Here is a 26693-nt window from a genome sequence, read left to right as displayed (position 1 = left end):
ACCCGAGGCAGAAATTGTCGGTTAGTTCTGGCTTTCCGTTTTCTTCCCCGTGTTGCAGCCCAGAGCCTCACCTAAAAGGGAAACGAGCTGAACTACTGCCTCTTGTTCTGCTCTTCATAATTCCCTATTGCCGCAGAGCTTGCAAGCCGTAGGCATGGCCTCCACATGGGCCTCCCTGCCCTTGTGAACTCTGTGCAGATGGTCAGCAAAGAGAACGGGTCCTTTCCCCAAATGCTTACGAGCTAAGGCAGGGCAGAAGTCTGCAGCTGGCTCTAGACAGGCGGGGAACGCAAAGAAAGGGAGAGTCTGACTCCGAGTGGTAAGCAGGGATGATGTCAGCACTAACCTGTTCATCAGGGTTCATGGCTTTTGAGCAGCATCACGGGAATTTTCAGGAAGCAAGGTAGACCACTGGATGTGTAGGAAAAGCTCCTGCCGAGTACAGAGATCGGCCGAATGTAGCGCTTCTGCATTTGTGTGTTGCGCAGGTAGCTGATGGAAGCTGTTGTGAGGGCCCGTTTGGAATCGGGGGCTGTTGTATGCAGTGGGAAATGGGATGAGGAACGAGGATAAGTCATGAAGGGCCTTAGTAACTTTGCATTGGATGAGCCAGAGGACACTTGAAGGTTTTCAGGAGAAGGCAGTTGCTTGTAGAAAGCTGCTGAAAAGCGTGCGTTGACTGGGAGGTGAGAGTATGAGGCAATTCTTTCATGGGCAAAGTGAAAACTCTGGGATTCTAAGGGCAAGACATTCCTGCATCTCTGATGAAAGAGGAGAGTGCTAGAGGGTGAGGGAGGGGGGCTGGTAGAAACCCCAGACTCCTTTCCCTGTTTTCCTTGTGCTCTGCCTGTGTGCCCCATGCAATTTTTATCTCTGTCATTCAGAAAGCAGAACTACTGTTTTGGTTCAGACAAGGAAAAGGCAATGCTAGCCAAGGAATAGAATGAAATTACTCGGAGTGGGTAAGCTGGCCATTGAAGAGGCCACGTCCATTCCTTACCTGGCATCCAGCTATTAATGTGAGAGGGTATTAGTAAGAGCTTGCTAGGTAGGGATGCTCCATGTTTGGCATTCCGACCATCTTTCACAGAAGAATTTCCAGTTCCTAAACAGAAGCTCCTGGCATAAACTTTCTCTGTAGGCATCAGACTTCTTTTTTCTCGTTGGGGAACTTCCCTGTTATTGCCCGTGGCAGAGCTATGGCAGAGGCAAGATCTGAAACCACAGAAGCAGATGAAGTCTTGCTGCTGTCAGGACATTCCAAAAATGTCCCGGAAGCACTACCTCGCAATACTGAGAGGGAACTTTCTGAAATAGCTCTTCTCATGGTAGCTGCCTCGTTGCTCAGCAGAATGTGGCCCCTTGTTACGCTCATGGAGGCTGGTGGCAAGTCACCCAGCAATTCCACCAAGGCCAGACCTTTGCCCATGACCTATACGCACGCTCCTCTCTGCTGATTCCGAGTTTCTGGAATGTGTCATGCACAAATGGCTCTGGAGCTTTGGCAGCGTTTCACATCTTGCGTGTCATACCCATGCTGGTAACAATAAAACCCATCGCTATCTGTGTGGTACCTTTTGGGAGTAATACAACTTGCAGCAGTGTTTGAAGAGTTCAGTGTTGGCGATGTTGTAAAGGTTCTGCTCTAACCAGCTCATCAGAAGAAGGTGAAGAGCAAGAAGATGAAGAAGGCAAAGATACGTGCAGGGACTATAGGCTTAGAGAAAGGAAGGATCTTGTATGCTCTCAGTAGGTTATATGTGCAGTTTCTCTGCAGGGTTGATTTCTTGTGTATAGGGGGGACAGAAGTTCTTGAAGGAAACTGTATAGGTACCAGGAATGATATCTTAGATATCGTAATTACAGGGTCACCAGAAGAAGATGAAAACCGAAAGGCGGCAGATGGCAAAGACCCTCCAAAGCAGTATAGCCTTCGACCAAGGCAATCTGCCATATGCTATCGAGAGCCACTGGAATGTAGGTTATGGGCACAGTTTCTCTGCAGGGCTGATTTCTTGTGTGTAGGGGGACAGAAGTTCTTGAAGGAAACTGTATAGGCACCAGGAATGATATCTTAGATACTGTAATTACAGGGTCATCAGAAGAAGACGAAAATCAAGAAGAGGCAGATGGCAAAGACCCTCCGAAGCAGCGTAGCCTTCGACCAAGGCAAACTGGCATATGCTGTCGAGAGCCACTGGAATGTAGGTTATGGGCAGTTTCTCTGCAGGGCTGATTTCTTGTGCATAGAGGGGACAGAAGTTCTTGAAGGAAACTGTATAGGCATCAGGAATGATATCTTAGATACTGTAATTACAGGGTCAACAGAAGAAGATGAAAACCGAAAGGCGGCAGATGGCAAAGACCCTCCAAAGCAGTATAGCCTTCGACCAAGGCAAACTGCCATATGCTATCGAGAGCCACTGGAATGTAGGTTATGGGCACAGTTTCTCTGCAGGGCTGATTTCTTGTGCATAGAGGGGAGAGACGTTCTTGAACGATACCATATAGGCACCAGGAATGATATCTTAGGTACTGTAATTACAGGGTCAACAGAAGAAGATGAAAATCAAGAAGAGGCAGTTAGCAAAGACCCTCTGAAGCAGCGTAGCCTTCGACCAAGGCAAACCGTCATATGCTCTCGAGAACGATTGGAATGTAGGTTATAGGCACAGTGTCTCTGCAGGGCTGATTTTCTGCATTTAAGGGGGATATCAGTTCTTGAATGACAGTGTAGATGTGTGCACACAAATAAGAAATGTTATCTAGGTTCTGGAAGTACAGGGTTGTCCAAAGGGGGTGAACACCCAGAAGGCGAAAGTGGCGAGGATACTCGGAAGCAGCATAACCTTCACCCAAGCAAAACCGTGGTGCAGGATCAAGCTGCACTGCAAAGTGCGATATTCACAGAGCCTCTCTGAAGGGCCAGTTTCTTGTGTATAGGTGGGGCATAATTTTGTGAACAAAAATCTATACACCTGCGCACCACGGTTATTTCAATTCCTTGCCTTCATTCTGCAAGTAAAAACCCCCACGGTTTTTCGTAGATGCCTGGTTAGAACTCAGTTTCTTCCTCTACTTGTTGTTTACAGCTTGCAGTACCTTCTTGGGGTTTCACTGCTCTGCTCTTATCAAGGTTTCACAGAATAAGCTTTGCTCTTTCTGTAGCTGAACTTCCCAAGTTTAAAAGAAAGATGTCCACGCAGAAGTAAAACAAATGACCTGTGTGTCCTCAAAAGCATAGTAGCAGAGCCCGCTTGCTTTTTGTGCTCTGTTCTGACTTTCAGTTCTCCTTCAGAAGCAGGTGTGCATTTAGTTCACTTGCCCTGTGCCTTGGTAAAAAACACTGAGAACTTTCCTCTGGTCTGGAGTTCAAGATGGTGAATCCCATCCCACTTCCTGCCTTGTTGACAAACCAGCTGTACCTGAAAAGCATGTGATGTGCAATATTCTTGTAAATGTTTTGCTTTCAGCGGAGTTGGGAGAAGCTAAGACATTTTGTTCAGGGCCGTCTTCTTCTCCCACACAAGGAGCTACGTCTACATGTGCTCGGTCACAAAGCCCTGTCGGCAAAAGACCAAACAGGTTGGTGGGCGTACAGCTAGTGACAGCTCTTGTTTATCGGCAGTGGTGTCACTCCCAGCACCGAGTAATGGAACAACCGTAACCCTTGTAACCGTGCCAGTCCGACCTCAGTGTAGAGGCGGCAAGATTTTTTTCTTTGGGAGAGGTGATCCTCAGCCTTAGAGAGACTTCCACTAGCCAGCAGTTTTCAGGAAGGCATGCTTTGGGGGCCAGTGATGAGACGATTCTGGAGGGAGTGGCTGAGATTCTGCAGCTGAAATCATAGAATCACAGAATCAGTAATGTTGGAAGGGCCCTCCAGAGATCATCTAGTCCAACCTCCCCGCTCAGCAGGTCACCTAGAGCATGTAACCCTTGTGTTCTGCACTTGAAGCCAGAATCCCCTTCCAGAAACCGTCACTAGACGATTTCATTGTGAAGTACAGAAATGATTTTCTTGACGCATGTAGGCAACTTACTTAGAGGGAGAGTCTGTGGATAAATGTTCATGTATTTTTAGTTGCTTCTGGCACACGATTCAAAGTAGCTTCATTTCATTCAACGTACAAGTGGAGGTGAGTTCTTGTTCCTACGGGAAATTCCACACAGCTGTGTTCTGCTTAGTGTAAATGAAGATGTTGGGAGCAATTGTGATTGTAAAGACAGCGCTGGCTATGACGCTCTGTATTCCCATGGTCCGTAGGGCATTAAATCGTCTATTTGTATCCAGTTTTGAATGCTGCCCGTTGTGTAGTCTGCACTGATTTTAAAGAAGACTGAGAACTTATGTCTAGATAGTCTTTTCCGTCGGCAGGCTGCTTGACGCAGGCGGTCCAGCCTGCTGAAAGCTCTGCATTTGCTTTCCAAGCTCTGCGTGACGCTGCATGGTCTGCCTATGGCAGGGGGCAGAAGTCTAAGGGAAGCAAAGGCAGGTGTGCTGGCCAGTCATGCTGGCCATTCCTTGTGCGGCTGCTTTGGGCAGCAGCTTTGAACATTAAGTGCAGAGGAAAGCAGGGGGCATAAGGGGGGCACTCCTAGACTATGGTGACTTTGCACTGCTCTGGCAAGCCATATGAAAATAAATCAGACTTGTTAGAAGCACTGTGGTGGGGGTTTTTCAGTCACTCAACTCCTGACACGTCTTTCCTCTTGGAACTGAGATCACTAGTTCTGCCTGGAAGCGTTCCGAAACAAGGAAGCTTCCCAACCAAGTGTTCATGGCCCTATTGCTGACAAAGGCTCTTTGGATTCTGTGAGCAGCTAGAGCACGGAGAATGACGGCTATTGCTGGGTCTGAGCACTTAGGGATGTAAAAATGATTACTCAGCTAGTCTAATGCCACACAGGCCCACCCGTCTTTCTTTACTCTTGGCTATTGAAGACAAATCAATTCCCATGACTATTTTACTTTCTGGGAAATTTATGCAAGTTTGTAAGTGCTCCTGCCCTCCCTTGCCAACATGAAAGAAACCGGAATCCCTCCAGCTGCATGTTCATTCAGAAGGCGCCTTTCCCTTTCTCCTTCATTCACACCAGGTGTCTTCCCCAGAACTCTGGGGGAAAGGGATTTGAGAGAAATGGCAAGGATCCAAAGAAAACTGGAACAGATGTGGCTGATCCAGACGATCCAGTGCAAATAGATGGCTCAGTAAGTATTTGTCACTTATGGCTTTGGTGGGGACTTTTCCAGGGCTGATGAAATCTTTGCGTGCTGGGCTGTCTATGGCTGCCTCGGGTCACAGTTTTCTCTGAAGGAACTTCAAAGCTGTCCTCAGCATCTCCTTTCTGCTGGCAGATGACAATTTCTGATGAAGCCTTTCCTCAGGGGCAGCTTTCTCTAACCTACGAACTGTGTTCTGTTGAATTTCTCTTCAGGTGCGGTTTGATGGCGTGGGGGGTCTCTCTGACCACATTTCAGCTTTGAAAGAGATGGTCATTTTCCCGTTACTTTATCCGGAGTTCTTTGAGAGATTCAAACTGCGACCCCCAAGGTAACGGAAGGCGCATTAGAAGTGCACAAGCTAACGCCGCCGTGCTCAGGAGAATAGGAACCCGAGGTGTTCGTACAGCTGGGTGCTTCAAAAGTTGTGGTCACCCCTGCTGAGATTTTGCAGGGGTGTTAAGAAGTGATGTCTTAAAAATGGAACAAATCCGGACTGTATTAGGCAGACTCCTATGCCTTGCCATAGTTAAAGGCTTGGTGGCTGCTCTCTTACAATGAGAATCAGTCCTGTAAGCCTTAGGACTTCCAACTGAAACGTTGCTGCGCCTGTGATGCTTAGACTAAAATAAAAATAGTCTGCTTCTTACATAGTTATATTGGTTCTGTGCTGTGAGATGCAATCACTCACAGAGAGCTTACTGTTGGGGTGCATTCTTTTTAACATGAATGTGTTCTTCTCTTTGGGAGGAGGGGTAGTGTTCATTGATTTAATGGCTAAGAGAAGGCTGTTAGTGTCAAGTCTTGCCTCTTGTGAGAGCTTGCACCTGTTTTGACTTTTCTGCCACTTGAGCTCTGCCTGCTGCTACTCCTGGAAGTACTGGAAGTGTTTTAGTTAGGAGGAAAGGCTTGTTTGCTTTAGGGGTGGGGCTTGCAGTAGGCACTTTTTGGTGTTTTGGTCAGAGCCATGCAACTCTCTCCTTTTTCATTATTTATTTATTTATATTTTCATTTTTCGTTACAGAGGCTGTCTATTCTATGGCCCACCAGGGACTGGAAAGACCCTGGTAGCTCGGGCACTTGCTAACGAATGCAGCCAAGGCGACAGGAGAATTTCCTTCTTCATGAGGAAAGGCGCTGACTGCCTGAGTGAATGGGTGGGAGAATCTGAGCGCCAGCTCCGTTTATTATTTGAGCAGGTAAGGTGGAAATGTGTACTCTGTTGTGTCAGAGCGGTGCTGGAGTAGTTCTGTGCTGGATGTCTTCCTGGAGAACTCGGTCTTCTGCGTATTTGGTTGGTGTCTCCCACTGAAGTGGGAATGTTAGTGTTTCCTTTCTCAGTGTCATCCTGCTTTGGATCAGCGGCTTGGAATCTTGCAGGTGTGCTGGCAAAGACGTATCAATAAGCAGGAGAATTCACTAGATCAAAGATTCCCTCCTCCTCCTGCTCCCCTGCCATACTACACAGACACACACACAAAACAAAAAAAAAACACCCTCACCCCACCCCCCAAAAAACAAAAACAAACAAACAAACAAAAAAAAACCCCAGCACATGGTCATTGAATCATTGCACTGGCAGCTTGCCTCCAGAGCCTGTAATTGAGTTACTGAAGGCCTGACTCTGCTCTCTGGTTGCCCAGCAGCTGTGCAAATTCCTGGAGCCATCTGTTCCCAGGAGCAGTCACAGCTGCTTGGCGCAGGCTGCTGGCTTCTGTTACTTGTGCCACTTACCCCTTTGTCTCAGAGAGCAGAGGTCCCTGATGGTGCTCTGAAAGTCCAGGGCTGGTGACTTTGCAGCCACAGTGTTTTTTCATGCCTGTCCCCTTTGAGTAGTGCTGTGTTCTACCTAGGCCACAGTTGCACTTTCCTTCCAGGCCTACAAGATGCGGCCTTCAATTATTTTCTTTGATGAGATAGATGGTCTTGCCCCTGTGCGGTCCAGTCGCCAGGATCAAATTCATAGGTATGGCACTTTTCTTTCTTCTTTTCTCTTTCTTTTCTTCTGCATTTACACACAATCTGTTTGATTTCTGCAAAAAGAAGACCAGCCTGGTGCCTTTACATGACACACTAATTCATGCTGAAATCTTAGAGCACCATGATGCTCAGCCTCAGGTGATTTTACACACCGGAGCTGAAAAGCACGTGCTAAGCTGGGTGTCAGCACAAGGTCTCTGGTTACCCTGTGTGCTGTTTGTTTGTCTTGACGTGAGTCCTTCCACTAACCAACATCTCATCCAGAAGAGCTTATCCTTTGGAGTGGCCACTGGAGAAAGTCATGCCGAATGGAGCAGCACTTCCCAAACCAGTGAATCAACCCTTCTTCTTTTGTTAGTTCTCTTGTCACAACGCTTCTGGCGCTTATGGATGGCTTAGAGAGCAGAGGAGAGATTGTGGTCATTGGAGCCACCAACAGACTCGACTCCCTAGACCCTGCTTTGCGGAGGCCGGGTCGTTTTGACAGAGAGTTCCTTTTCGCCTTGCCCAATAAAGAGGTAAGACCCCGTTTAGTCACCCTCCTGCTAATGTGGCCAAGTCTTTCTTTGCAAGACAACCGTGCACCCACGCAGTACCACAGAGCAGGGAAGAAGGGAAGAAATGGTGCCCACGTGTTTGTCTGCTCTCATGAGCAGCAGAGAGGGTAGCATGAAACAGAGTTATCGTATGATTTGCTCCTGTAGAAGTCATCTCAAAATCCCTCCTGTGATTAGTCCTTGTAGCAGGGAACACTTGAGTGCATCTCTGGCAAAGATCGGAGGTGAAACACAGGCAAAGCCTGACATTTTCTGGGCTAGCGCTTTGAGCCACAGTTTTCGTTCCTCTTGGTAGGACTTGTAGCAACCTGAAAGAGAGCGCTGGCACTACTTTGCAGAACAACCTGTGAGAACGGCAGACTTGATTAACTGATGAGTCCGTCACCATGAAGTTTTGCTGAATTGGAGAGGGTCTTCTCTGAGGATTTGAGAATCTTCTCTGAGGAATCTCTTTCCACCTAAGCTTTAGACTACCTTTTTTTCCCCCAAGAGCATTCAGTCTCATACCTGTGGAGACTCGCCTCTTTATAGATGCCGGAAATGCCTTTCGTTTGCTTCCTGCTCCTCACAAAGAGCTGAACGTGGCAAACTGAGAATCACTGAACTTGGGAGAGCAGGCAGTGCGTTAAGAGAATTCTAAAGTTCCTGCCTTTCTAGCAGTGTAAAACTGGCAGTTATATGAACGGGAGAGTGTTTGTGGGGTTGTTTGTTTGTTTTTCCCTGAGAGACGAACGTAAAGCAAAACGCTATCGTTTTGTATGTAGGCTCGAAAAGAGATTCTCAAGATTCACACGAGAGCCTGGAGCCCTAAGCCGCTGGATGCATTTCTTGAGGAGCTGGCTGAAAAATGTGTTGGTAAGATCAAAAATGCATTGAGCACCTGCACGTGACTGCATGCTGAAAGAGTCCAAGCTTGTACCAGGCAGTAAGCAAGCCCCTGTGCCTTGCCACAGAATTTGCCCCTGAGCCGGCTGGCAGGACTTGGTTGCTACCACGGTGGCAGGTTCCTGTCCACTTGCCTTGTTTTGTCTCTCAGAACACCAAAGGGTTTGGGGGGCATCTTCCTCAGCAGCAAAAAATTTGCTCTCACAGGGGCTTCCTAAGCACAGGATATCCAGCTGCAAACCCCATAAAGGAACTGCTCTGCAGAGCGGTAACTCTTTTCAAATCACCCGCTGAACAGTTCCTGTTTGGGCCGCAGACAGAGACTTGACAAGCTGCCCTTTGGCAGCCATGTCCCTGACTTCTTTGTGCTGCCTGAGACTGACATGACACTGCATTCTTGTCTTGCTCATTAGGATACTGTGGAGCCGACATTCAGTCTCTCTGTGCTGAAGCTGCCCTCTGTGCTTTGCGCCGACACTACCCACGGATATACACGAGTCGACAGAAGCTGCAGATAGACATCGCTGCCATTGAAGTAGCAGCAAGAGATTTTGCGGAGGCTCTGCGGAAGATTGCACCAGCTTCGCAGAGGGCTGTGGCTTCGCCCGCGCAACCGCTGTCAGCCGTTTGTAAGCCACTGCTTCAGAGGACTCTGGAGAGACTCCTAAAAGCGTTACAGAGAGTGTTTCCCCAGGCAGCGCTTGCACTAAAGAAGGACCAGCAGCCAGGTAGAACAGTAACATCACTGCCTTCAAATTCTGCCACAGCAAACACTTCCAGCTGGTGCAGGCAGCAGAAACCAATCTTTCAGTCATGGTGGGACTGGTCTCAAACGGTAGAAACTTCTCGTTTGCCTATGCATGCCTTTACCTCAGGAATATCTGGAACAGAGTGCTGCCTAGCTTGTACTGCGGCTTCTGAAGCGCTCCATGCTTTGATCAATGGAGGTCGCTGACTGGTTCTATGCTGATTGCTTGAGGCTGTCCTACCGCTACTATGAACTAGTGGAACTAAGGAGAGCTGCTAGATTCTTTCCTCTGGGTAAAAGAGAGGCAGAAAAGCACTGAGGAAAGGCAGGTGGAGAGGCGAGGGGGTTGGCAGAAACATGCCGCCTGAGTTGTCCACCTTCCGCTACCTCCTCCTCGAGTGACCTTTGAGAGGCTGCATTTAGAAGACACCCTGGTCTCTATATGCCAGCTCTGCAGTCCTCGGACAAATGGGCGTTTGCTGCCGCCCCGTTCCCTTAGTTGCCACTCGCTTACTGTGGGCTCCGGCTCCAGAAAGAAGTGACCTTGTTGGGTGCTTTAGGTGTCTAGCGTTCAGTGTGTGCCCGCCCAATGAAGGAAGACAAGACCCTGGCTTTCAGCACTCATTTCAAAGCTGTAGGAGTGCAAGGGAGGCAGGTGTGGGCTCTTCTGGACAGTTAACAAACCTCTCTTGTCTTTCAGACGGTGCAAATCCTATCTTAGGAAACGGCTGCATGTATAGTCATGAGGCGTCACCTTCAGGTTTTGCAGAGGAGCTGTTTCATCAAACGGCCAGTCCTCAAAAGGAAATGTTCCTTCACTTGAACAGGTAAATGTCTGTGTGCTTTGGATTGCAGTTCTTTGGCTTGCTGCGTCCTTGCCGGCGGTCTCGGCTGTGGAACTGGGAGGGGGGTAGACCCAAATGCTTCTGACAGGCGTGTTTCGTAAGAATAAAGCAAGAATCACTAACAGCCCATGGGGGAAGGGGTGCCTCAATGAGAATAACTGAATTAAAAAAATGTCTTGCAGTTCCATGTCCTTCCTGATCACAGAGCAGTTTCTCACCTCCTGTAGTGTGGAGAGTATTTGAGGAGGAAAAAGCAAAAAGCAAGGAAAAAGGAGAAGGGACTGAACAGCTGTGTCTTTACTGATTACTTTGTTTTCAGAGTGCTTGCTTTCTTCTTGTTGTTCTAGAGATGCTTACTGCCAGCCCACGTGTTACAGGCCAAGGTTCTTAATAGTTGGAGAGCCCGGATGCGGGCAAAGTTCTCACCTGGCTCCTGCAGTAATACACGCGCTGGAGGAGTTTGCAGCTTACACGCTGGACCTGCCGGCTCTCTTTGTTAGTAGCACGTCGCCTGAAGAAAGATGTGCACAGGTATCTCTTCTCTCTTGCATTAACAGGAGTACTCTTCTAGCTGGGTACAGTTACAAAATGCAGCTAATACTGAGCCGGTAGCACTGCAGTCTATGTCGTAAAGGCAAGGACTCCCAGAACGCTTTATACTTGTGCACCTGTGTCTTTTGTTTACCTGGAGAAACTGAGCTAGAGTTAGTTGTGTTTAGCTCAAGGTGAGAGTAGAATGCAACATACAGGCTGAGTGCCGTTCTATTCCTTTTGCCTCTTGGGCAGGGAGCCGACTCTGTTGTTTGGCATCGCTGTATTTTCACAGGTTAACCCTTAGTAGAAGCACTTGAGAGCCGTGCAAGGGAGAATAGACGTGTTCCGTGGCTGGGGGCTCATCAGTCACAGAAAGGCAACATCTCCTTCTGGGTTATGTGACACTGGCATCCGTGGCCACCGAGCCGCAGTGCCTAACTAGTGCCCGGATATACTGCTGGTGCGTTCCATCCTGGAACAGCAACTGCCTGAGTGCTGGTCACCTGATCAGGTGCCCAAAGGTATTCAAGCCCAGAAAGGATGCTTGCCGCTCTGTTCATGGGGTAGATGCACTGCCACGTGGACTGGGCTGTAAGGAGTCACCTTACGTCTAAGCAGCTTGGAAATCAGGTCTCTTTCTAGTCTTGTGGCTTTCTTCCGACCTTTTCCCATCAGGCACTGGTATTTTGTAGCATGTGTTGACTGATAACGGTGTTGCTTCTTAGCAGCTTATTCTGTGTGGTTCAGAATTCTTATGCAAACTCCCATTTTACTAGTTGATCCGAGAAGCCCAGAGGACAGCGCCAAGCATCCTTTATGTGCCTCGTATCCACGTATGGTGGGAGGCTGCTGGCGTCACACTGAGAGCTACGTTTACAACGTTATTGGAGAACATTCCAGCATATGCTCCAGTTTTGTTGCTTGCAACGTCAGATGTACGTCACGCAGAGCTCGCCCAAGAGGTATTTCGATTGCTGCTTTTCCTGCTTTTTTCTGTCTCGGTGGAACTTGCCTCTCCAGTAAGCACCTGGCTACTGCGCTGCCCAGAGCAGAGGGATCCTGATGTTACCAGGGCAGCCTGCCTGAATCTTTGGAAATTTGCTTAGGCAGTAATCACGACTGAACATGTTTGTCTACCAGACTTTTGAAGTCAAGAGCTTCCCTTTGACCCAGCCTTCTCCACCCCTATGGCCTTCTCAGACAGATGCCTGAATTCCCTCCTGGACAATAATCCCTGTGACTTCCACACAGTTATTGACCTGCTTAGTCAAGCGTACGCAGTGCTTGCATTGTAAAGGGTAAAAAACATGCTTTCTAAAATGATTTCTTGCGACAGCCTGCCGTTTCCAAAGGCGGCTGTTACACTGTTAAGAGCGGCAATTAATTTAGACTTTCCATGCCTCAACAGAAATGATCATTCTTATTTCATGCAGGCCAAAGAGTCCTTCAAAGATGATGTTTTAGGATGCCACGGAAGCCTATGAAAAATCTAGGCCTACTTGAAGGCCAAGTAGCTGACTTGCTGTAGCTTCTCTTGTACTCAAATCATTAGCCAGCCTATTCCGAAAAGGCACTCATGTTCTTGGAGGTGAACCTGAATTTCTGTAGCCTTATATCTGCAATGTCTTTCCTCCTCCCGCCTAAGGTCCGAGATTTATTTTCTGAGGCTTATGGAGAAGTTTTCCATGTCCAGTTGCCGGACGAGGAAGAAGGCAGAAAGTTCTTTGAGGACTTGCTTTTAAATCAAGCTGCTCAACCTGCTGCCTCCAAAAGGAAAGCAGGTGAGGAGCGTTTACAAGGAGGGCTTTGCTTACTGTTATGGGAGCAGCCATTTGGCATTTGTCTGGGCAACAGATTGTCGAGCAATAACTTTTAGAAGGCTTGCATGCTTTAGTGTGCTTTGAGTACCGCTGTCTAAAACACCTTCTGGCTGACTGCAGCTTGTCAGGAACACGGCGTACAGCCTGCAGCATCTCCACCGGAGCCTCGACTGCCAGCAGAGGAGCAAATGAAACAGTTTGAGGAGCAAGCAGAGGAGACATTGCCAGCGGGGCCTCTACCTTCCCATACACCCTTCCCAAGTGGCAAGTGGCATTTTTTTTTTTTTTGCCTTTCCTGCATAAGCTGCTAATGCCATTGCTACCCTCCCTGTTCTCACTGCAAACTCCCTCTTTCCCATGATGCTTTTGCTTCCTTTTCCTCTTCCTTTCCTTCCGACCTGCCTCCCCTGCGCCCAGACAGAGAGCAGTGTCTCGCCCTGTGATTTCCAGTTCAAAGGATTAGACCTGCCAACTCAAGTGGCAAAAAGAGGGGAGCAAGAGTAATAGCTATCTGAAGACAAGACCATTGTTTCTTCCCTGCCCTCTGCTTTTCCCATGAGAAGGACAGCAGGGATCAAGGGGCTGGGCTTTCTCCCCGCTAAGGCCCAGGGTATGACATTGTGTGACAGCTCCTTATCCTGCTGGCAGGACTGGGAATTCCGTCACTGGTTTCATCCATGAGTTTTGGGCAATGTTCAGTGAATGCCAACATTGGTGTCTTATCCTGGAAGGCATAAGCACAAGGTTGGTTGTAAAGCAAGTGAACTGAATCTGCAAGCATACGAGCAGTAAGTGCTTAAGGAGCATTTCCCCTTCTCCAGCAAGTATTCCCTTAAGACTGCCTCTTTAACTCTTCCCACCGTTGAAGAAGAGCTTGCGTGCAGTGGCTCTTCAGCTTCTCCTCTACATTAGTTCCTGCAGTAAGACAGTAAGCAACCTGTCCTGCTGAGATAAGCTTCCTTTGTGGTAAAGCGTTCTGCCTGAAGTCTGAGCTGTGCATAAAATCCTGCAGCTGACTATTCTGTGAATGACATTCTGTAATCCGTTCCTCTTCTTTTAAAATCAAAAGGCCAAATGACCCCCTTCCCTTGCTCCCCCTTCTTTCTCAAGGTGCCTATGTAGTGGGACAGCACAGGGCTACTTCAGTGCCCTTGGTCCCTCTCCTGGTACTCCACGTCAGGTGACGATGCTAGAATTGACTGCATCGGTAATGTTTTGGTTTGCGCTTTCTGATGTCCCTGTGCAGCTGTATCAAGCAGAAAACGCAGAAGCAACGCATCACCGTCAGTCAGCGTAGCAGAGAAGAGGAGGAGATTCCCATCCAGCGAGGAGAATGAGACTCACGTCTGTTTAAGGGTAGGTTGGAGCTGACCGCTCTGCCTTTGCTTCCTGATCTGCTTCAGACACTTGAGCTGTTCTGCCAGCACGGCTGTACACATGTAGGCAGCTCCTGGGTCAAGAGAAGGAGCTGGGGAGGCTCCTGTTTGCAGCTGTCCGCAGCATTTCCAGGAGACCTGTGGCCTCTCTCCCAAACAGTGCCTCGTACTGCAGCAGTACGATCTAATCAAATGCAGTCGTGACTTTGCTGCGGCAGCCTCTACCCCTTACTGTGCACTGGGCCACAGCAGTTGCTGCTGTTCTGGAAGAAGTTGCTTTGCCGTTAGGATCGTTCATGGGATAGACTGGGAAGTAACACAATGCTAGGCTTGTAACACAGCCTAAGGCTTGCTTTTTCCCTCGGAGGTAGGACCAATTCACCCATTTCTTTCCCCCCAAAATCCAGTGCAATCTGTAGTTTTGTTCTTGAAGTTTCACTCGTATTGTATTTTGCAGAAAAAGAAAGCAGGATGCGAGTTGTGTTAGACTGTCCTGGTTTAGTTACTGACGACACCCAGAGCCTGTTTGAAAGAGCTCATGCGCTCTTGCACTTGTCTTGTCTCCCTTCCTCCTTCAGCAACTGCTGAGTGCTGCTGCTGGGATAACAAAGAAGTTCAGCATCTTTCACCGGGAAAAACTACATGTTATGCTCAGCCAGTGTATTTACCGGCATCGACAAGATGACGACAAGACTCAGTTAATAGAGGTAGTATTTCTCACGGCACTTCCGATCGCTGTTACACCGCTCCTGCACGGGTACAGTGTGGGTATCGTGTCTTCATCTCAGTCTTCGTCTCTTTACCGCATAGTAGTCCGTGTAATATCGGAGTGGTTCATCTCTGCCTGGGAGAACTTGGTGCATGCTGCAAAGCCGTTGTTGCGTTTGGCATGGCTGTTGGCAGTTTCAGCAGGGCTAAGACCGAGCCGGAAGACAAGGGATTGCACGCACACAGCCCTTTCAAAGCAGTTCACCCTGGAGTCTGTGCACAGCTTTTCTGTCGGGCCTCTCCTTGGGGGGGGGGGGGGGGGGGGCTGTGAAAGAAGGGCCCTGGTCTCCGTTTGTCACTACCCCTTCCTCCCCTTGCCGGCAGGCAAGCATCGTAAGGAGCTGGGAAGAGATTTTTCTTTAGTGCCGCCACCATAACTCTTCTAGACTAGCACGTGCGAGCGTCTTGAATTGCGCACAAAGGGAGATTTCTGCCTCGGCTGGTGCTAGATAGGCCAGAAATTCCGGCTTCACGTTCAAGAGCCAGGAGGCAAAATTGGTTGTGCCTCTGCAGTTTGCCTTGAGAAGAGGAGGTCCCTTCTCCTAAGCCCTGCTCGTCTCCATCCCGTCTCGCACACCTGACAAAGAGGATGTCTCTCCTCAGCACACTTTTTGCAAGCACTGCTGATCCAGGCTCCCTCTCTTCCTCTGCTTGGGACACGTGGGGGTGCCTCTAAAGCCAGAGGGGCTAAAAAGACATTGTGATGGTTTCAGCACACCTAGTTGCCCTGTATTCTTTCCTTTTTAGGAAATGAAGAAGGAAATTGGAACGTTCCTTGGTGCCAACTAGTGTGAGCTTCTGAAGACTGACTCCAGCTCCGTGATGTTTTGTTTTAGTTGTATGCTGCCTGCTTCTCTGGGCCTGATTCAGTCACAAGAGCTTTGGCTCCATCTGAACATAAGGAAAGACTTGTTTATTGTGAGGGCATCAGCACACTGGAGCAGATTGCCCAGAGATGTTGCGTAGTCTCTACCCTTGAAGCTGTCTGGATGGGGTGCAGGGCAACGTGCCTGGTGTGACCCTGCTTGAGCAGAGGGGTTGGACTAGCTGATCTCCAGAGGTCCCTTCCAACTGCAACCATTCTGTGCGGCGCGATTCTGTTTATATATATAACATGTATATATGTATGTGTGTGTGTGTATGTCCAACTTTCACCAGTGTATCTCCTATTACTTACAAAGTCTAATTTATTAAAAGGGGTTGGTAACATTTACATTCGTAAAGGTGTGTCCTACCTTCAAAGTGATAAATGGGAACTCTAGAACATCACTGTGTATACGCAATACATTGTACAGTCAAAATAGTCCTCTTTTGACGGAAATGTAGACAAATAACTTGTTGCTGGGAGACTAGCTCCGTGTGAATACTGAGTAATGTAAAATCAGCTAGTCTAAGGAAAATAAAAATAATCTGGAACAAGCCCAATACGTGAAATGTGTGATCCTAGAAGGTATTCTAAAGGACTGTACCTATTCTCAGACAAACTTCATTGCTTTAAAACTGGAATTTTATGTGCTAGAATAAAAGAGCAGAAGAACCTTTGGAGAGCAGTAGTGGATTATGGTGGGGACTATGAGCCCCTGTTGTACCGGTGGAAAAGCAAGCACGTGCATTAGCACAGGACCTTAGCAATGTTTTGCCTGAAATGCACTGTGCAATACTAATCATCTAGACTCCGGTTTGCAAAACTCCAGCACATGTGCTGAGAGTGACTCCTAGCATAGTCTTGCTTTCACCAATCTATGATGCAGACAAACTTTGTCCTTTTAGTTTAGAAAGACAAGAGTTAAGATGGGATATGCCTGTTATCAATCAATATATCAGCGGCTGAAGAGAAGAGCTGAAATTTAAAATACGCAAAAGATCAGCAGATGCTTCAGTTTAAAATGTAACCTGCAGATGTAGTGATTGAAGTAGTGGGAAATAAGACTCAACACAGTTGCGGTTCTTACAAACATACACTGATTTTTCTAATGGTGTTGAGACACTGAAGTTCAGCTTCCACTGAAATGTTTTTGAAATTTATATTAATAATTTAAAATAGAGAGAACTCTAAATACGGAACCATAAAACACAGATAAATAGAAGACCATTACACTAGCCATATTTGGAAGGTTATGTAGAGAGCACAAAACTCTAATCACAACAAAATCTAACTGTTTCAATGCTGTTTTGAAGCATATATTTCATATAACCTCAATGCTATCAAAAAGGCTGCTGCAAGACGGCACCACAGTATTTTGGGTGATGACATTACCGTGTCATAATAATGATTTTTTTTCTTCGTGTAAGTATAAAATAAAATAGCTGTGGATATAAGAAATGACCTTATTTGAAGACAATGTGTACAAGAAAGAATCTTTAATGCATTTTACTTATGGATTTTCTGCATTTCTATACAATTAAATACTTCATTCTGGACGAAGCTCTAGCCTGGGATGTGTTTCGTTCTGTCGTTTCTCTTTCTGTGGTGTGGACTACTTACAAAGGATTGTTTTCTTGGATACGTTCATCAGAATAATTTTGATTTATATTTAAATCAAATAAGGTTGACTCCAAGTACCAATACATGAGGAACAAGAATTGTGTTTCAGTGAGGACAGTAAAATATGAGTTTGTTCCAATTTCAATCTATTTTAATAGGGGAGGAACCCAACTTTTGTTAAGAAACTAAACTTTTTATTTTAATCGTTACTGAATTGAGTTCGGCCAGGAACCCCAAAGCACCCTTACTTAGCCAGGCATCCCAGCCAGAGCTCCTGGGGTTTCAGTCAGCGCGCAACTGATGGATGAGACAGTAATCTGAAATTGAGACTTGTCAGTGGCTTTCCAGGGCTGCCAAGAAACTAGGTGGGCAAGCCAGCTTGAAACGGGCAAACGTCCAGGGAAAACCTGCCTGACAAGTCAGGCTCTTGCATAGCCTGCCTGGGCTCTCCAGAATTTTTTTAACGTCTGCCTCTGCAGTATTTTTCAGTTTTACAGGTCTACATTCTCCGAAGAAAAACTGTGAAGTCAGGGAGTCTTTGGAGCGTGCTTCATCCCTAGGAATATTAAATAATAGCAAATAACAAATAAACTCTCTGCGACATGGCTTCCTTGCTATTTAGAACAGCTTTGAGTCTAGGTCTGTAAGACACAAGATCTAGAAATAAGTTATAAAGCTCTTGTACTGTAAAAGGAATGATAAAGAGTACATAATGTTTACAAGCTTATTTTCCTTTTTAGCTGGTATTGGTTTTTTGTGATGGGGTAATTTCACGTTTATTTCCAAATACTGTAAGAAGTCTGTTGCTGAAAATGGGTTGTGCCACGGACCAGGCGTATATTTCACTGGGAATGGGAAAATCACACTCCGCAAGATCAATGTTTTAGATAATTCCATCAGATTATAAATGGCCAACTCAAGAAACACACTGGGTATAGAAATATATATACATTTATATACATGTATACATCTAAACTGATTCTGTAGGATTAGTAATAAGACCAAGAACATAATTTAAGAATCTCGCCTCACTTGAGTCTAATAACAATTCTAAATTATATGCATCATAGGGTTCAGATGGGTGGTTTGGCTATGGATTCTCTCTGTTTTTTTTCTCACAGGAATGGCTATTCAGCGCCTCCTGCTGTGGACTAAACTCTCCAGTAAATTAGGTGCTTTATGTCTGTGGAATTTCTTATGCAGTATGAAGGAACCATTATGTGAAAATAAGCATTTTACTTCTACGGTGGACTACAGCATAGGCTGAAAAATAGGCTTTTCTTCCCCTGCCCACTGAAATTAACCTGACCTGGTATTTAAATTGTTCCATTTCCATAAGCTTATTGGTAACAGAAGAGGGTTTTTTCTTTTTTTTCTTCCTTTTCTTATATTTTGTTTAATAAAAAGTGTGGTTTGTTGAAGGCAAAATCGTTAAGAGAACTGGCGTGGAGAGATGAACACTTTGAATCTTTGGCTAACCGCAGCCAGCACGCAGCCCCATGAACGCTGAGGGGTTCGCAATGTCCGATAGGTGCTGGCTGACCGGTGTTCATACAGTTTTCATCCTAATGAGAAGATATCTCTATCATTAAGAAAAAATTGCTCCTTTCTCCTCCAATTCTGTTCTAGTATTTCTTTTTTACAATACATTCATGGCATAGTCCCTCTTTCACCAAGCACAGTAGGGAAGCTCTGCATAGGATCTGCAAAGCAGAATTAGGTTGATGGCTTTGGGGTTGTCTACAAGGAGGCACCTGTGCACAGGCTCAGCTAAAAAGGCACTTTATAGCTCCAAAGAGCGTTCGTTAGCATCAGGATTTGCTGTAGGAGTTTGGGGCCTTCTTATGGTCATTGCTGTAAGTGGGAAAAAGCTTCCTTCTCTCCTTGCACAAGGGAAGACTTCTTACCACTAACACAGCCTAAACTAATGTCCATCATTGTCTCATTATCCCCACTGTCGCCTAGTTATGTTCCTGGGACATTTCATTTATTTTCTAAATTTGCACTGCACCTCCATTCCCTCTGCAGAGCCAGGAGGTGAGGCCCAGGTAAAGTTGGAGCTTTCAAGCCTCTCTGATGGACATCAGGTCAGAGAGGAGAGCATTTCTGAAGAGCTTCCTTCTCCTGGGCTGTAAACCTGGAGATGTTTCTCCATCTGTGGTCATTCAAAGCCATGCCTTGCAGGTTCTGCTCCAAAATCCCAGGACACAGTTCCAGAGGCCTCAGGGTCCACCCAGCTGAGGGGAATGAAAGCAAAGACTCTCTCTCACTGCCACCAGGCACCTGAAAAACCTATCAGAAGTCCTGCCTTGGATTCACTGAGAGTTTATCAAACTGGAAATACAGAGTGAAATGTTTATGACCCAGCAAACTGGAATTTTCCCAATTAAATTTTTGCTTGGAAATTTTCTAGTTGCTTCTAGGCAAGATTCACTTTAGCATTAGACAATATGGACAGTATGGGGGAGGATAATTAGACAAAAGTTAGGGATCATCAAATAGCCTGCTTGCTTTGGTTTGCTCTTAAGCTGGTAACAACCTATGCAGTCTGAAGGAAGAGCAAAGGCTGATGTCTGAAAATATGAGAGGAAGACACAGACAGAAATAGCATTCATTAACCCTATCTATGTGCAAAAAATGCCAGTCTGAAATTGCTTTTAAACATGCCTACCTAATAGTCACTCATACTCAGAGTGAAAAATTTACTCCTAAGAGGTCCTCCACAAGAGTGTAGCTAGTGCCACATTCGGTTGCTCCTGAGCTCATTACTGTGGAGATAACATCTGTTACTGGTTTAATATATTTGTCTGTAATTGAAGTAAGCAGATGATCTCTCAAACTACAGCTATGTACAAAAAGCTGATGACCTTTTTTAGATTACAGCATTATTTATTATAGCATTATCGACATATGCATACTATATGCTAAATATCATTTCTCTGCATGTACTACTATTTCCTGGTTCCTGGATGCTTTTTAGGAAAAAAAAAAAAAAAAAAAAAAAAAAAAAAGGTAAGTTTAAATTTCAGTTTAGCTTCACATTTGGAGGTAAGCGTAGAGAAAAGGTCTGTATACAGGTGTAGTAAGCATTTAATAAACACATAGCCTCCCCATACCTTTGTTTCTTTCTGAGACAACGGACATAATTCCCTTAAAATGTTACATGTATTTTTTTAACCACTTAGAGCTCATCTGGAAGTGCCCGATGCCTTAAAAATACGCATGTTTATTTGTACTTTTTCTCTTTATATTTCCTACAGTAAGGGTAGAATACAGAAATGATCGGCATGGAAATAATCAGAGACTAAAGGCTACAGTGACCTTCTGCCTTCTTATGGGCACTGGATGCCTGAGAGCTTAGTGAAGAGCCAGGCCAGAAGGGAAAACATTGTTAAGTTTAACATTTTTCATTATAAGCCTATTTTGAAAAGACCATAAGCTTCCTAAGCTACTAATGAATTTTTAAACAGAGAATTGGAAGGCATTAAGGAAACTGCTAAGCATTTCACACAGAGCTTTTAAGAGAGTTGCAATATTACTGCAACTTGGAGTGACACCTAGAGGTGAGAAATCAGAAAAGCTAGTTATTTTTTCTTACGATCACAGAATAGGTAAGGTTGGAAGGGACCTCTGGAGATCATCTAGCCCAACCCCTCTGCTCAAGCTGGGTCACCTACAGCACGTTAAACAGGGTTGCATCCAGGCAGGCTTCGATTATCTCCAGAGAGGAAGACTCCACAACCTCTCTGGGCAACCTGGTCCAGTGCTCCATCACTCTCCCGGGAAAGAAATTCCTCCTCGTATTCAAGAGGAACTTCCTGTGGTTCAGTTTGTGCCCATCGCCTCTTGTCCTTTCGCATGGGACAACTGAAAAGAGTTTGGCCCCATCCCCTGGACACCCTCCCTTCAGCTACTGATAGACATTGATAAGATCCCCCTCAGTCTTCTCCGGGCTGAGTCCCTTCTCCAGGCTAAGTCAGCCGCGCTGAGCGCTGTGATGTGCCTTATGGCCCCTTTGGTGTGCCCCGAGGCCCTTCGTTTGTGCTTTCGTTTGCCCCACAGCCCTGCGTTTGCCCTCAGATGCCCTCAGGAGCCTTCAGGTCACATTTTGGGTTGCCCCCACGGCCGCTGTGTGCTTCAGGGCCTTGTGTTTGCTCTGCAGCATGCGACAAAGTTCTCTGTTCAGCTTTCTCATCTGCCGCAGAGCTTTCTGGGTGTGCCCCAGGGCCTCCTTTTGCCTTTTGGGGCTCCCAGAATCGTTCTGTTTGCTCTGCCATTGCTTTTTCTTGTTTGTTTGGTTTGCTTGTCGCACCCGCCGCTCTCCGTTTGTTCCGTTGCCCCCTGAACGCTCCCTTTGCCCCCGGTGCGCTCCAGGGCTCTCCCTTGAGCCTTCAGGACGCTGCTCTCAGGAGCGCGGCAGCCTCTGGGGCCCCGGCAGCCGCCGCTGGCCCCGCGGGCGCTGAGGGCCGCCACTCCTGCCCGCTTGCCGACGGGCGGCGGCTGCTGGCCCGGGCCGTGACGGCGGGGGCGGGGGCGGCGTGGGCAGAGGCCAGGAGCGGAGCCTTCGGGGCGAGGTGGCGCCGGGGCCGGTCCGGGCCGAGGGAGCTGCGGCCGAGCGCCGCCCGCGGGCAGCGGCAGGGCGGCTGCAGCGCGGAGGAGGTGAGCGGGGCCGGGGGGTGCGCGCTGCGCGTCCCGCGCCCGCCCGCGCCCATGGCAACGTCCTGGGCAAGGCGGCGCCAGCGGGGCGCGCTGGGGCCGGGGCTGGCGGTGCGCCGGGTCGCGGAGGGCGGCGGGAAAGGGGGCTGCGGGGGGAGGAGGGGGGCGCCCCGGGCCAGAGGGGGGCGGTGTCTGGGAGGGGGAGCAGGGATCCCAGGGGAAGCCCGAGGCAGGACCACGGGGAGGGGGCGGGTGTCGGAACTGAGCCGGAGCCGGTGGCGGCAGGGGCCCGGACGGTGTTGGGGGTCGGGACGGGACGGGACCGCCGGAGGGTCAAACTTGGTCTCAGCGGTGCTCTCGGTTGTGTGTCCATCCCTTAGCTACTGGAAGCTCAAGTGCATGGCACGCAGCCGTCAGGAAGGCAGTACAATGAAGAGGAAGGTGTGTTAGGGTGGATTTTTTTGTTTGTTTTTTTAGGCTGGGAAATCAGTAAATGCCTTAAAAAGTCAGGAAGTTTTACAGAGGGTTGGTTGGTTTGTTTCTTTCTTTTAGTTCTGTTTTTCCTTTCTAGGTGAATTATGCTGACTGAAGTGCTGTGGGATGGGGGGGGGGGCAGAAGAGGGAAGGAAAAGGGACTGTTTCCTCCATTTCTCATACCTTCTTGGAGGAGACTTGAACTTCTGAAGTGCTTCAAAGAAGATTTTCTTTGTCACGTAGTAGTAGAATTCTGTTGTTTTAAATGGAGCCACAGTTATTCATTCCATTGAAAGATTGACCCAGAAGCCCATATTCGTTCAGTCAGGTAGGCAAATCTGCATTTTGGATGTGAAACCGGATGTTTGGAAGGTGTATCTGATGCAGAAAAACTTCCTGGAATTCTGATGGAATTTTGACTTACTGGAATAGATGATCTGAATCAAAAAGGAATGAAACATCAGGCTTCCTAGCTCATGGAAGTGGGATTTTATGCACCCTTCTTCATAGTAACAGTGTTTTTTTGGTAATTTTTTTTTAATACATCCTGCAAGAACCTGTCTCCTATTGTGTATGGAAAGTGTTTTGTCTTACTTTCTGCAGATGTATTGATCCATATTTGAATTGGGCTCTGTACACAGTAAAAATATTGCGGATAATCCTGTAACTCTTTCACAGTGTGGATCCCCAAATAGTATCATGGCATTGCTAGGTGTTGTGATCCTACTTAAATCGTGACATTTTGCAATTCTACCTGGTATAAGTGGATTTCTGAGGGGCATGATGTTGGATGCAGGTAGGAGTTTTTCTCTCTCTCCAGTTAATACTTTTCATTTCCCAGCTGATCGTATCTTTGTGGAGAGTCTAGGACCTCAGACTTCTATAATGTTTGGTATTTGTATATGTTACTACTTTTTATTTTTAATTTGTTATATGTTTTTAAAAATTGCTCGTTTTTGTTATTTATTTTCACCCTTTCCTCGTGCAATTCTTTATTTCACTATTTGAAATAGCAGGCTATTTGATGATCCCTAACTTTTGTCTAATTATCCTCCCCCATACTGTCCATATTGTCTAATGCTAAAGTGAATCTTGCCTAGAAGCAACTAGAAAATTTCCAAGCAAAAATTTAATTGGGAAAATTCCAGTTTGCTGGGTCATAAACATTTCACTCCGTATTTCCAGTTTGATAAACTCTCAGTGAATCCAAGGCAGGACTTCTGATAGGTTTTTCAGGTGCCTGGTGGCAGTGAGAGAGAGTCTTTGCTTTCATTCCCCTCAGCTGGGTGGACCCTGAGGCCTCTGGAACTGTGTCCTGGGATTTTGGAGCAGAACCTGCAAGGCATGGCTTTGAATGACCACAGATGGAGAAACATCTCCAGGTTTACAGCCCAGGAGAAGGAAGCTCTTCAGAAATGCTCTCCTCTCTGACCTGATGTCCATCAGAGAGGCTTGAAAGCTCCAACTTTACCTGGGCCTCACCTCCTGGCTCTGCAGAGGGAATGGAGGTGCAGTGCAAATTTAGAAAATAAATGAAATGTCCCAGGAACATAACTAGGCGACAGTGGGGATAATGAGACAATGATGGACATTAGTTTAGGCTGTGTTAGTGGTAAGAAGTCTTCCCTTGTGCAAGGAGAGAAGGAAGCTTTTTCCCACTTACAGCAATGACCATAAGAAGGCCCCAAACTCCTACAGCAAATCCTGATGCTAACGAACGCTCTTTGGAGCTATAAAGTGCCTTTTTAGCTGAGCCTGTGCACAGGTGCCTCCTTGTAGACAACCCCAAAGCCATCAACCTAATTCTGCTTTGCAGATCCTATGCAGAGCTTCCCTACTGTGCTTGGTGAAAGAGGGACTATGCCATGAATGTATTGTAAAAAAGAAATACTAGAACAGAATTGGAGGAGAAAGGAGCAATTTTTTCTTAATGATAGAGATATCTTCTCATTAGGATGAAAACTGTATGAACACCGGTCAGCCAGCACCTATCGGACATTGCGAACCCCTCAGCGTTCATGGGGCTGCGTGCTGGCTGCGGTTAGCCAAAGATTCAAAGTGTTCATCTCTCCACGCCAGTTCTCTTAACGATTTTGCCTTCAACAAACCACACTTTTTATTAAACAAAATATAAGAAAAGGAAGGCAAAAAAAAAAAAAAAACCCTCTTCTGTTACCAATAAGCTTATGGAAATGGAACAATTTAAATACCAGGTCAGGTTAATTTCAGTGGGCAGGGGAAGAAAAGCCTATTTTTCAGCCTATGCTGTAGTCCACCGTAGAAGTAAAATGCTTATTTTCACATAATGGTTCCTTCATACTGCATAAGAAATTCCACAGACATAAAGCACCTAATTTACTGGAGAGTTTAGTCCACAGCAGGAGGCGCTGAATAGCCATTCCTGTGAGAAAAAAAACAGAGAGAATCCATAGCCAAACCACCCATCTGAACCCTATGATGCATATAATTTAGAATTGTTATTAGACTCAAGTGAGGCGAGATTCTTAAATTATGTTCTTGGTCTTATTACTAATCCTACAGAATCAGTTTAGATGTATACATGTATATAAATGTATATATATTTCTATACCCAGTGTGTTTCTTGAGTTGGCCATTTATAATCTGATGGAATTATCTAAAACATTGATCTTGCGGAGTGTGATTTTCCCATTCCCAGTGAAATATACGCCTGGTCCGTGGCACAACCCATTTTCAGCAACAGACTTCTTACAGTATTTGGAAATAAACGTGAAATTACCCCATCACAAAAAACCAATACCAGCTAAAAAGGAAAATAAGCTTGTAAACATTATGTACTCTTTATCATTCCTTTTACAGTACAAGAGCTTTATAACTTATTTCTAGATCTTGTGTCTTACAGACCTAGACTCAAAGCTGTTCTAAATAGCAAGGAAGCCATGTCGCAGAGAGTTTATTTGTTATTTGCTATTATTTAATATTCCTAGGGATGAAGCACGCTCCAAAGACTCCCTGACTTCACAGTTTTTCTTCGGAGAATGTAGACCTGTAAAACTGAAAAATACTGCAGAGGCAGATGTTAAAAAAATTCTGGAGAGCCCAGGCAGGCTATGCAAGAGCCTGACTTGTCAGGCAGGTTTTCCCTGGACGTTTGCCCGTTTCATGCTGGCTTGCCCACCTAGTTTCTTGGCAGCCCTGGAAAGCCACTGACAAGTCTCAATTTCAGATTACTGTCTCATCCGTCAGTTGCGCGCTGACTGAAACCCCAGGAGCTCTGGCTGGGATGCCTGGCTAAGTAAGGGTGCTTTGGGGTTCCTGGCCGAACTCAATTCAGTAACGATTAAAATAAAAAGTTTAGTTTCTTAACAAAAGTTGGGTTCCTCCCCTATTAAAATAGATTGAAATTGGAACAAACTCATATTTTACTGTCCTCACTGAAACACAATTCTTGTTCCTCATGTATTGGTACTTGGAGTCAACCTTATTTGATTTAAATATAAATCAAAATTATTCTGATGAACGTATCCAAGAAAACAATCCTTTGTAAGTAGTCCACACCACAGAAAGAGAAACGACAGAACGAAACACATCCCAGGCTAGAGCTTCGTCCAGAATGAAGTATTTAATTGTATAGAAATGCAGAAAATCCATAAGTAAAATGCATTAAAGATTCTTTCTTGTACACATTGTCTTCAAATAAGGTCATTTCTTATATCCACAGCTATTTTATTTTATACTTACACGAAGAAAAAAAATCATTATTATGACACGGTAATGTCATCACCCAAAATACTGTGGTGCCGTCTTGCAGCAGCCTTTTTGATAGCATTGAGGTTATATGAAATATATGCTTCAAAACAGCATTGAAACAGTTAGATTTTGTTGTGATTAGAGTTTTGTGCTCTCTACATAACCTTCCAAATATGGCTAGTGTAATGGTCTTCTATTTATCTGTGTTTTATGGTTCCGTATTTAGAGTTCTCTCTATTTTAAATTATTAATATAAATTTCAAAAACATTTCAGTGGAAGCTGAACTTCAGTGTCTCAACACCATTAGAAAAATCAGTGTATGTTTGTAAGAACCGCAACTGTGTTGAGTCTTATTTCCCACTACTTCAATCACTACATCTGCAGGTTACATTTTAAACTGAAGCATCTGCTGATCTTTTGCGTATTTTAAATTTCAGCTCTTCTCTTCGGCCGCTGATATATTGATTGATAACAGGCATATCCCATCTTAACTCTTGTCTTTCTAAACTAAAAGGACAAAGTTTGTCTGCATCATAGATTGGTGAAAGCAAGACTATGCTAGGAGTCACTCTCAGCACATGTGCTGGAGTTTTGCAAACCGGAGTCTAGAT

General features: G+C 46.2%; 1 protein-coding gene across 1 annotated transcript; it reads left to right on the top strand.

The window, feature by feature from the left end:
- Positions 1 to 1902: 1902 nt before the first annotated feature.
- Positions 1903 to 15526, top strand: LOC134143735 (ATPase family AAA domain-containing protein 2-like). The gene is made up of 18 exons (XM_062582027.1): positions 1903 to 1977; positions 2094 to 2204; positions 2320 to 2430; positions 5114 to 5212; positions 5440 to 5555; positions 6249 to 6423; positions 7102 to 7190; positions 7563 to 7722; positions 8526 to 8616; positions 9060 to 9374; positions 10095 to 10221; positions 10587 to 10770; positions 11550 to 11735; positions 12419 to 12554; positions 12714 to 12857; positions 13840 to 13949; positions 14548 to 14787; positions 15485 to 15526. Exons 1-18 carry the CDS (start codon positions 1903 to 1905, stop codon positions 15524 to 15526), a joined length of 2511 nt encoding a protein of 836 aa, XP_062438011.1.
- Positions 15527 to 26693: the final 11167 nt, after the last annotated feature.

Source organism: Rhea pennata, chromosome 8 (assembly GCF_028389875.1).
Source record: "Rhea pennata isolate bPtePen1 chromosome 8, bPtePen1.pri, whole genome shotgun sequence".
NCBI lineage: Eukaryota > Metazoa > Chordata > Aves > Rheiformes > Rheidae > Rhea > Rhea pennata.
This window is presented reverse-complemented; position numbering and strand designations above follow the sequence as displayed.